The 12,072-nt window shown below is 33.5% G+C and overlaps 1 protein-coding gene across 8 annotated transcripts in view; it reads right to left on the reverse strand.

Annotated features, from left to right (window-relative positions):
* The window catches only part of VPS13B (vacuolar protein sorting 13 homolog B), a 746,538-nt gene that overhangs the window by 380,059 nt on the left and 354,407 nt on the right, over positions 1-12,072 (reverse strand). For all 8 annotated transcript variants that reach the window (XR_004382801.1, XM_032858607.1, XM_032858609.1 and 5 more), the window contains exons 22-23: positions 8,952-9,079; positions 1,947-2,181 (exon numbers count right to left, since the gene is read on the reverse strand). Coding sequence is in view for 7 of the 8 variants with exons in the window: in XM_032858607.1 (XP_032714498.1) it covers positions 1,947-2,181; positions 8,952-9,079 (363 nt within the window). In the remaining variant the exon portion in view is untranslated. The remainder of the gene's footprint in view (positions 1-1,946; positions 2,182-8,951; positions 9,080-12,072) is intronic.

A 12,072-nucleotide genomic window follows, 5' to 3' on the forward strand; every position in this document is an offset into this window, starting at 1 on the left:
ACACATACAATGGAATATTACTCAGCCATTAAAAAGGATATTGTGTCATTTGCAACATTGTGGTTGGACCTAGAGGGTATTATGCTAAGTGAAGTAAGTCACACCAAGAAAGACAAATATCATATGATTTCACTTATATATGGTATCTGAAAAAGAAAATAATGAACACACAAAACAAGACTCAACACAGAAAACAAACTAGTGATTACTAAAAGGAGAAGAGTAGGAAGAGGGGTGAAATATGTGAAGGGGATTAGAGGTACAAACTTCCAGTGGTAAAATAGTCATGGGGACATAATGTACAGCATCATCAATAATATTGTAGTAACTTTGTATGGAGACAGATGGTAGCTAGACTTACAGTAGTGATCTCTTTTAATGTAAAAAACATCAAATCACTATCATACATCTGAAACTAATATTTTATGTCAAGTACATGTGAATAAAAAAATTCTTCATTTTCTGTTTAGTCCTTAAACCACCATAATCTGAACTGCATTAATAGCACTCTGAAAATACTGTGACAAGAGAATCAATCACCTAAAATTGTCAAATCCCTTACAAATCTTTTAGTCCTTGTCTTACTGAGCACTTCTGCCATATTTAAAATGATCGAATCATTTGTCTTCCATGATAGTACTGCATCCTGGTTTTTCCTCTACCTACCTTACCTTTTAAGATTCTCTCTCTCTTCCTTTGCCCCCACCTCCACCCCACCATCTCTAAAAAAAGAAGAAAAACTTAAGGGACAAACTATTTGAATCTTACAAAAATTATTTCAGACTTAAAACAAAAGAAGGGGGAAAGCACTCCCTGGCTCATTTTATGAGGCTAGCATATCCTTGATAGGATATACAATAGCTGCTGTGATAATAAAGATGATAAAGAACTCCTAATAACCAAAAGCAAATATCAAAGAATGGATATATCCAATATGCTAGAGAAAGAATCCTTGCATCAAGATAAACATCACACAAGAAGAGCTCTAAAGAAGCTCCTTCTAATGGTTAGAATTTTCTGATTTTATGATAATGGTATTCATATTATTAAGTATCACCATTCATTTCTGGCAGCAAAATCATTCCCACTTCTGATAAAACTAAGAAAACTACATTTCAATGCAAAGTCCAATACAGAGAAAGGGAGAGAGAAATCAACTTCAAGTCAAAGTAAAAATACTGTGTGGACTAAATCCACTTTTCAATAATAGTATGTGTAGAATCTGAATGATGTCAGCATTCATATTCTTACATCCTAATAATATGAACAAGGTGCAGAACTGTTTAGCACTGTAAAAAATTTGAACCCTGTTATTAATATATAGATTCACATTATTTACTTTGTGACTCAAAACTTTTCCAGATTCACATATTGTTTGAGATGGATATGTCAAAGTTCAAAAGGGTATAAATTTGCAACCGAAAACTCTGCAGTATCAGAAATCAAGTTTTTCTAAGGAGTCATGTTTCAAATCATCACACAATCATCCACTTTAACAAATGAGAAATCTAGAAATACATTATGCTTGATGTAAATAGTATATTCATTTTATTATATATTTCTTTTAATAAATCAAGTAGTTTAAATGAAGATCTACTTATTCTTAGTTCAGCCTAATGAAAACATCCAAAACCAACTTTCTCAATGTGTCTCTCCTTTGCCATTTTAGTGATGATTCTGTATTGCATATGATCTTTTGTAGTCTCCATTTATACATACATGAATATGATTAAAAGTTGCGGATGTCAATAAATGGCATCACCTAGTTCGTATGCTTGGTACACTTTTCTTTTTAGATCCACTTTGTAGAACACTTCATCCATTTTCATGTGGATCTTTCATTGAGAAGACTGATTTACATAAGGATTGGCATATTGAAAAAACAAAGCTAAAAATATTATTATAAAACATAACAATTATAGGAAGAATTTCATTTTTAAATGTACCTTCTTCGAGGATGGGTCGTGGAATGACAAATGGAATCTCCTGCAGAGGTTCCATATACTTGTGGCCAGCACTAATAATCTTTATTTGAGGCAAACAGAGGACAAGCATTCCTGGCATGCTGGTTTGTCCATGGTACCAACTTCTTACTGTTCCAGGAATGTCACCAGATACAATTGTACTTGGGGAAGGCAGGCTATCATTTGGAACAAACACACAACAAGACTGCACGTCAAGCTAGAGAGGAAGAAAAAAAGCAAAATTAAAATATTGGGAACGGACTAAATAAGAGAGTAACCATACCCTTAAATACCCAGTATCTTTAAGAATAAACAGGCAAGCTAAAAAAAGAAATGGGCCATACTTATGGCTTTACAAGTTATGTTTACTAAAGAACACAATAAACACTTAAAAAGATGTTGTTTCTTGCTATAAATTTGATCAAAAAGGCACAGTGACAGGAGATGAAAACATATCTGCCTTTCCACAGTTCTTTCCAAGAAACATGACTGAATTAGAAAATCTGTTGGCAAAAAAAGGTGAGAAAATCCTTCTTCTTTTGCAGTTCATTAGATTTTGTTAACACCAGCTAAGACCTTAGAACCAACTAGCATTATACTGTACTCACTTAAAACATCCATCCATCCATACATACACATACACACACACACACACACACACACACAGAGCTATTTCTATATGAATTTGGCTTTTTTTTACTTTATAGACTAAAATGTAAGAAAAAAATGTTTAAGTGTTCAGATATCTCTAGACAAACATTAAAATGTATCACATACTTTTTTTATTATACATGTACTTCAACATTCAAGTGTGTATCACATTTTATATATAAAGATACATGGTAATGAAAATTGAGAGGACTTAAAAATCAGAGCATTATTCCTTGCTACTCTCATACCTCAAATTATATTTAAATTTTGATTTCATGTGCAATTTTTATGCTTTCTTATTCCCAGTGTGGTGACTTAGGTTGCCATGCCCTTAGAGAGTTAAAAATAGGACTAAGAAAACCCAATTAAAAAAATTAAATTCATCATGAGTTCTTAGTTCAAAAGCAACGTAAAGTCTATCAGTCTTGGTTGGTTCTTACAAAGTAATATTTTGTAACCTCGTTCACAAATTATCCTAGCATTCTTAAATTATTCTTAAGAAAATGTAAAATATCATCTGTTAATTTTCTATAAAATATATGGCATACAAAGATATTATCTGAAGGTGTAATAAAATCTAAAATTTGTTTGATAAATGCTTGAATATTCTAGCAAATGATGAGACTGTATTTTATAAAAGATAACTAAGAATACAGTAATATATCTTCCCTTGGGGTTAATATAGTCCTTAGTGAGAGCATGATATGTAACAGGTCTGGAATTCCTCGATACAATAAATAATTTGCCAACCTTATAAATAAGCTAACTTACTCATCTTCACTTCAACATTTCTGTGCATGGAATGCACTGATGAATTCAGTGAAGAAAAATATAAGTAAAATTTTGCAAAAATAAATACATTGGTTCATCAAGTATGACATCATTTCTTAGTTCTAGAATTTCATCTTGCAACTTAATTTAAATGTATATATGTGAAGCAGTTCATTAAGATTACAACATTTTTTATTTTGAAATAGAAATATACACTGTCTCAGATGCATTACATTTAACTTTTAAAATATTTAATATAATTATTGATGTTCCAATGTACAAGGTAATATGGTAACTGAGAACATATCCTCCCATATTAATTATGGTTCTAGTGTCAAACTAGAAAGAGTCAGTATTTAATACTTCATGTAGATACTGAAGCCATGTTAAAAAATGTTTTCAACAATGTGAGGTAATTAGTATAATAAGCCACACCATACAGATATATACATGTGTATCCACTGAAATAAATTTAAGTTGTGCCAAGATTTCCAAAACCACAATATATTCCAAAATTCTACTAATTCAAAAATAAATTATTTCATCAAATTTAGCCTAATACACACAACTCCAAAAAATAAACTTTCTAAAATATGTGTTATGGAGAGTCCTTTAATGATAAGAACCAAAACATACACATAATCCAAAGTGCTCAAACTTATTATAATGTTACATCTATTATATATACTATAGCTATCCCATAAATCTTTTTACACTTTTAAAATAACTGTAAAACTGTATGTCTAAAATTGTGGTTTTAATGTAAAATGTTGAGTGATTTATATAAGTGAATATAAATCTGTAGCAGTAAATTTTGCATTAATGTAAGGATCTGACAATCCAAGGGAAAGAAAATGAAGTAATCTGCCAGTAAGAAGTCCTCAAACTGAGGGTCAGATCATGTTCATGGAAACCATCTGGTTGGGACCCTCTGAGCCACACCAAACACAAATGATCTTTTAAAAAAATATCCTATTCATTAATGCATCACAGCTGCACTGAGTGTTACTTCATTTTTCCATGGCAACATCCTTTCTGTTTCAAGGATCTTATTTCAGTTTTGGTAGCAACGTGTTCTTTCGCCAATATTGAACACATTCATGTGTTAAAGTGAAGGGATTATTACAAATTCTTGAAATAGAACCGCCTCTATTTTGATTCCTATTAGGTCAAGGGCTACATATCTAAGTATGATACACTGAGAATAAACCAATGAAAGTAGAAATTATTTGGTATTCTTACTTTAATAAGTGAAATGACTGTCATGCATTTTTTGAAAGTTCCAAGTTTACATTCCATTTGAAAAGATGTATGTCTTTGTGTACCCCCAACCCATCTCCCATATGTAAGGTCTGGTAAACTTAGATTCTTCTACCTTGTTTGCTATGTTACTGTAATCCCAACTTAGATAAAAAGAGGAGACTAAGGTTTCACTTATACATTAATCTGAACACTTTAATTAGCCTACTGTCTCACATATAGAACACTTTATAAGTGCTTTAAAATGTTATATATTTTCTGTACTTTTAAATAACATTCTTATTTCCTATTCCCAAATAACGTTTTCCTTCTTTAAAACTGAAACTTTAGTGATGGCTGTATTTTGTAAAATTTCTAAAGAATGCAATGTTCTCTGTATGAATTTTATTCTTCAGAAAACAGCTTCAGATAAAAACAATTATGAAGGAACATTTCAGGTTATATTTTCGTTCACTTTTTCTTTTATTCATGCATTCTTTAATACCCCACATAAACTGAAAGTCAGTTGTACAGATAGAAAAGATATAATCCCAGCACTTAAAAAACTTGAAACAAGAGGGTTTTAAAATACTAATAGCCTTACAGAGTTTTCACTAGAGCATATAAGGTCTGTAATGTCAGATACTTTGCCTATTTTGTTTACAGTCTCAGTACATAGTACAGTGTCTAGCATGTACTAGGTACTAATTATTAAATAAGTAAACACAATTATTTTTATTAGCATCAGATATTAATTAAAATAATTGTTTAGTGCATGTTGTTAATCATTCATTCTACAGAGAAAACCTAGTAATTAATAAAACTGACATGTCAGCCAGATGGGTTCAACTCCAGCTGTGGAACCTTTGACAAGTTGTTTAATCTCTCTATAACTTTAGTTTCCTTATCCGTAACGGGGGGTGGGGAGGTGTCAGCTCTGATATAAAGATGTAATGTGAGCTCCTGGGTGGCTCACTGGGTTAAGCCTCTGCCTTCGGCTCAGGTCATGATCTCAGGGTTCTGGGATCAAGTCCCGCATCGGGCTCTCTGCTCGGCAGGGAGTCTGCTTCCCTCTCTCTCTCTCTGCCTGCCTCTCTGCCTACTTGTGATCTCTGTCTGTCAAATAAATAAATAAATTCTTTAAAAAAAGTTAAAGATGCAATATATTAATTATCACCTGAAGGTTTGCTAAAAATAAAATCAGTGAACATACACTGATTATCTTCTATAACAGATCCATATATTAGCTCTCATGGACTCAGATGTTCACGGTATCTTTATTTAAAAAGACTTGCATTTATGATATAACTGTTTACATATATAGAGGCCATCAAACGTGTAGTATTCCATTTGCATGATAACAAATATATAACTATTGACTAAATCACAGTTTTCTTATTCTATAAATTCTTAATACACTATGAAAATATTTGGGGTGTCATCATATATAGTAGGAATCCAAACATACCCACTTTAGGGCATTAAGTTAAAAACCTCAAAAGTGCACCTTAGTTGTCTTTTCCAGACTGTTAAAAATCCACATTTTCCCATAAATATCTGCTAAGAGAACACATGAAAAAATGCCTACACTGAAATTCCAGACTTCTTCCTTCTAACAAACTACCCCATGCAATTGTGGTCACCTTCTCAATGCCTATAAATAAAAATATGAACCTTGCAAAATTTTAAGCATTAAATGTAAATAATCACTCTTACAAACAAGGTGGTTAGTAATTGATCTGTCTAGTCTCACATGCTTACCCTTGTTTAATCATGAAGATAGGCCAGGAAGTTCACTGGATATAAGGACATCAAGTATATCATGCAATATGATGATTGTATCACTGATCATATTCTATATGTAACTTCTTAAGAGAGAGAATTCAAGTGGTCTGGCTTAACTAGTTTATGGAACCTAAGACACATCAAAATCAAGGAATGTGGGAAGAGTTCACTAAACATTATTAGCAGAAGAAGGAGACCAAGAGGCTTGGTATAGAAAATAAAGACTCCACTCTATTATACAGTCCACTCAAAAAGCTTCAGAAATTACAAGAAACATCTAGAAAACGCCATATAACAGAAACATGATCTTTAATGTGATAAAAAGGAGTTTGGCAAAAACTAGGGCAATGCTCTCTTTTATTAGTGAATTTTAGGCCAGAATATTTCTATTTTGTTAACTGCATGCCATTGCCAATCATGTGCTTCTGGAATAAAATGTAGCTTTTTGAAGTATAATAGATAAGATCTTTGCAGATCAGCTGATAGAGAAAAACTGCAAAGAACTAAGTTTATATTAATCTTTCCAGAAAAAGGCCCTCAAACCAAGTTCACATTTTAAAAAACTGTACAAGACTACATAAAGTACTATAACATAATCCGTTAAGATGAAATGTGGAAGTTACTTTTCCCACTGAAAAACAAGTAAGTTACAGTGAATATTGTTTATGTCTAAATGCAAGATATGTCTATCATAAGTAAAAGAATACATGGGCTTAGCAAATACCAAGTTTGGCTGCAAAATAAATTTTCCAGAAATTCTGATTCCAAACACATTCAGTTGCTCAAAATTCCACTGAAAGAATAATCCTTTGATGACTTCAAGTATGATGTTCTGTTTTATCTGATGACAACTCCAGCATTTTCTGTTTTATATTTTGGTTCATAAAATATCTTGGAAAACGGACACTACTATTTTAAAACTCAGAATTTTAGGGCCTAGATTTTAATCATTTAATCGGAATCAAGTTTTATCTTTCAACCCTTCCAGAACACATTAACATGTGAAAATGTCTAAATAAACAGCATGTATAATACAGAGCTGGGACTAGGAATGAGGCAAGCAAGTGCCTAGGTCATATACAAAATAACCTATACAAAGATATAATCATTAATACTCCTGTAATTATATGTTAATTTATACTCAATAAGTTTAGTCAAATGAGGAACATCAGTCTAAACTGCACTCATAAAAATGGTGAACACAGCAAATTTTATGTTAGTGTATCTTAGCACAATTAAAAATTTTTAGAAGAAGAAAAAAAGGAGGAACATCAGTATCTCTACTTATAACTAATCCATAATAACATATAAGATTAAGTTTTTGTTGGTGACAAATCTATGAAGGCACTGTATCATTATAAAACAAGCAAAAGAACCAAAAGAATCCCACAAGGATGTTAGAATTGGAAATAATCTTAAACATCATGTAACCGTTTCATAGTGCAGATAAGGAAAATCAAGTCCATAGTTAAGATCCAGAATTTAATAAGTACAGGTTCTTTGGAATTCTACACACCATTCATTGGCTTCCATGAACTGTCTGACTTTTCCATCTACATTTCTGATCTCTCTCTCACAGTCAGCTTGAAGGACACTCTCAGTGTCTACTTTAGACATGGTATTCCCTTGGCCCACTGCTCTTTTCAACTTTACATATTTTTTGAATGACTATTCTCCTAGTTTTAACCATCTATAGATGATTCCCAAAATTATTATCTCTACTGTGAATCTCTTCCTTACTCTCCAAATTTGAATATCCTACGGTCTAATAGAAGCCTGGCTATCTCACAGGTATTTCAAATGTATGCATAAAATAAACTTCCTATTTGCCCCTAACTCTGAAAAGCTGTTTTCTTTTACCATTTCATGGCATCACCATACACCCAAAGGCTAAAACTGTTCCCTAGAGCACCACTTAGACAGCCTCTTTCCTCTCATTCCCCAAAACCAACAGTAACTAGGTCATCCTGACCTTATCTTAAATATCTCAGGGATGGGGCACCTGAGTAGCTCAGTAGGTTAAGCATCTGCCTTCAGCTCAGGTCATGATCCCAGAGTCCTGGGATGGAGCCCCACATCAGGCTCCCTGCTCAGCGTGGAGCCTGCTTCTCCCTCTCCTTCTCCCTGCTTGTGCTCCCTCTCTTTCTGTCAAATAAATAAATAAAATATTTTAAAAAACATCCCAGGGACCACTGACCACTGTCCAATGAATATCTAAAATCCTTTAAATAATGTTTAAAATAAAGAAACAGTAAAATGAATTTTTTAAGAAACAGCTCAAAATTTGTGTATTTTTATAACTTTATCAAGAAGAACATATAATATGTATTTCATATGATTCTGTTAACATGTAAAATGTGCCAAGAGTTTTCATCTAAGTTATGGAAATGAGATGGCATACACAAGTGTTAAGAGTGAGGTTACTTTTTTACCAATATTAAGTGTTACCAGTGCAATTATTTTTTACCAATATTTAAGGTACTGAAAATTATAAAAAATTACAGAAATTAAAACCATGGTTATTTCTAAGTTTTCTTTTACCTGTAGTGTGAGACTCTTTACTGCATTCCACACTAATCCAATAAATTCTTTCATTCTTTCTTCAGGACTTCGACAGCCTTCAGAGAGATTCAGCATGGCTTTCATAGGAATTGACAATGGTCGGGATTCTAAGTAGAAGAATAGTTAACACACATGGACTTTACTGTTTCACAAAAATATACAGAAAATATTTCCATGACTATTTCTTTCCTTGCTTAATACTTCCAAATAAGATTACAAAATATTATATTAGATCGTTTTATATTATAGAATTACTGATTTTTGCAACTATTCAAAAAATAAGCAAAACTGATCTGTTAAAAGCCAGGGGCACGTTGGGTTACTCTTGTCAGGAACTGGTGACTGGGAGGTGACACTGGAACAATGTTATAATCTAATATTCTACTTACTGAATACATGGATATATCCACTTAACAAAAATTCATTAAGTTGTAACCTAACAATCTGCCCATTTCTCAGTATTAAGATAATACTGCAATAAAAGCTTTACTTGAAAAAAGGTAAAGGAAATTCAACAACAAAACATTTGATTCATCTAAAATGGGTAAGAAACAAGTCTTCCTACATATGAATTCTCCTGAACAAAAGCTTATCCATAGACTCTCTCGAGTTTAAAAACTGATTTTGAAAGTAACCAAGAGAAGTACGTGATTACGTAAAAGGCCGATTTGTAGATTAAGAAAATGTGATATTCCACTCCATATAGCATGTTATCAAAATTTTATCTATCTAAATTACAAGAATCAGAGAATCTCAATAACTTTAATGTAAAATTTCAGAAATTACTCTTAATTTAATAATAATTTAACAATATTTATTATTTCCAAACAGATCCATATATATTTTATATAATATATGTTAATCTAAACACATAATTTGTATGCACCACTTTAGGTACTTTTTTTTTTAAAAGATTTTATTTACTTATTTGACAGAGAGAGAGATCGCAAGTAGGCAGAGGCAGGCGGTGGGTTGGGGGGAAGCAGACTTCCCGCTGAGCAGGGAGCCTGATGTGGAACTTGATCCCAGGACCCTGAGATCATGACCCGAGCTGAAGGCAGAGGCTTAACCCACTGAGCCACCTAGGCGCCCCTAGGTACTTTTTAAATGCATAAAATAAATCAGATCTTACTCTTTAGGAATCTGATTAAGTCTGATGGTCCTAAAATTCTCTCCAAAGTAAATGCTACCAATATCACTACTACGTGATCTACAGTTGTCGTATCTCAACTCATTCTCTCCCCATCTCCTCAACTTGGTTTACTTGGATTTGTATTAGATTAATAATATCTTAAGGGCATAGAGCATAAACCTTTTTCCTCATACTTATAAACCCAAGACTACCATATTATGCATGTTAGAAATTCAAAGAATGTTTATTTAAAAAGAGCCTGGGAGAGATCCATGGAGATATTTGGGAGCAGAGCATTCTAGGCAGATAAAACAGTAATGCAAAATTCCTCAGTTAGGGGCCCCTGGGTGGCTCAGTGGGTTAAAGCCTCTGCCTTCAGCTCATGTCATGATCCCAGAGTCCTGGGATGGAGGCCCGCATTGGGCTCTCTGTCAGCAGGGAGCCTGCTTCCTCCTCTCTCTCTCTGCCTGCCTCTCTGCCTACTTGTGATCTGTGTCTGTCAAATAAATAAATAAAATCTTAAAAAAAAAAAAAAAGTCCTCTCTTATATGTGTACTTGGGAGGGGCAGAGGGAGAAACACACTCCCTGCTAAGTGTGGAGCCTGACTTGGGGCTTGATCCTAAGACCCTGAGATACTGAGCTGAAGACAGTCACTACATGCAGCACCCAGGTACCCTGCTGTGTACTTAGGATTTTCAAGAAACAGTATGGAGGCAATGAGGGTCATAGCAAAGTAAAGAGTGACAGAAGTAGGGAATGAAGTCAGAGCTATAAATAAGGACCAATCATACAGCGTTTATATAAGCCATGGGTAGAAGTTTGGTTTTTGCCTTGAAAAAGCTAGGATATGATAATGGTTCCTAAATACAGTCATAAAATTACTGGACATATTTTAAAAGAATTTTTCTCTGGGTACTCTGCAGAAAAATAGGCTACAAGTATTAAAACAGGAAGACAATATATGAGAGATGGTGGCTACGGTAAAGGTAGTTAACAATGATGGAATTCTGTATCCATGTAAAAGCTATAGCCAACTGGACTTACTGATGGACTACAAATACATTGAGAATGGTGAAGAAAGGATGACTCCAAGGTTTTAGGTTGCAGCAGATCAAAGAATGGAGCTGTAAGAGAAAGAGAATCCAGAAGGGAAAAAAATAAACCCTTAGTTTTTTAAACCTGTCAAGTCTTTGTCAAGAGTGAATGCATACAAACAACTTCTAAAGAATGGTCAGTAACCGCGCTATTATTTGAAATAGTTTTTAAAAAAGGGGGAGGCGGGTAAGAAGGTAAGAAGAGAAGGGAAATGGAGAGAGAAAATGCTAAGCAACTTATCTGACCATTGGAAAAAAATCGTTAAATTAATTTTTGAATACCCACAATGAAGATTATGCTCATTCATTTTTTAAGGGATTTTTATTTATTTATTTGACAGAGAGAACACAAGCAGGGGGAGTGACAGGCATAGGGAGAAGGAGAAGCAGACTTCCTGCTGAGCAGGGATCCCTCAGTGGGGCTCAATCCCAGGACCCTAACATCATAACCTGAGCCAAAGGCAGATGCTTCACCTCTTGAGCCACCAAGGCACCCCTAATTCATTCATTTAAAATGAGAAACAGTTACAGGTATGATAGAAAGCATATTTTTTATTACTTGTGAAATGAGAAAAATACATATGTGTCATACAATCCAAATATATCTTTAAAATAATGTGTGGGTTTGGGTGTGATCTGTCTACCCCATGTACAAAAAGAGTTATAGAAGAGTTTTTAGAAAGGAAACCCAAAGTAGAGGTTACCTCTGAGGGGAGTAAAACAGAATTGATGAGGGGTAAGAGGAAAGGGGTATTTAACACTATATTCCATATATCTCAGAACTAATTAAATGTTTTACAACAATGAATTACCTACTATAATTTTCTTAATAAAACACACATTAATTTGCTTTCTTCTCCCGTAGACTTCATC

Source organism: Lontra canadensis, unplaced genomic scaffold, assembly GCF_010015895.1.
Source record: "Lontra canadensis isolate GAN:19392208 unplaced genomic scaffold, GSC_riverotter_1.0 scaffold15, whole genome shotgun sequence".
NCBI lineage: Eukaryota > Metazoa > Chordata > Mammalia > Carnivora > Mustelidae > Lontra > Lontra canadensis.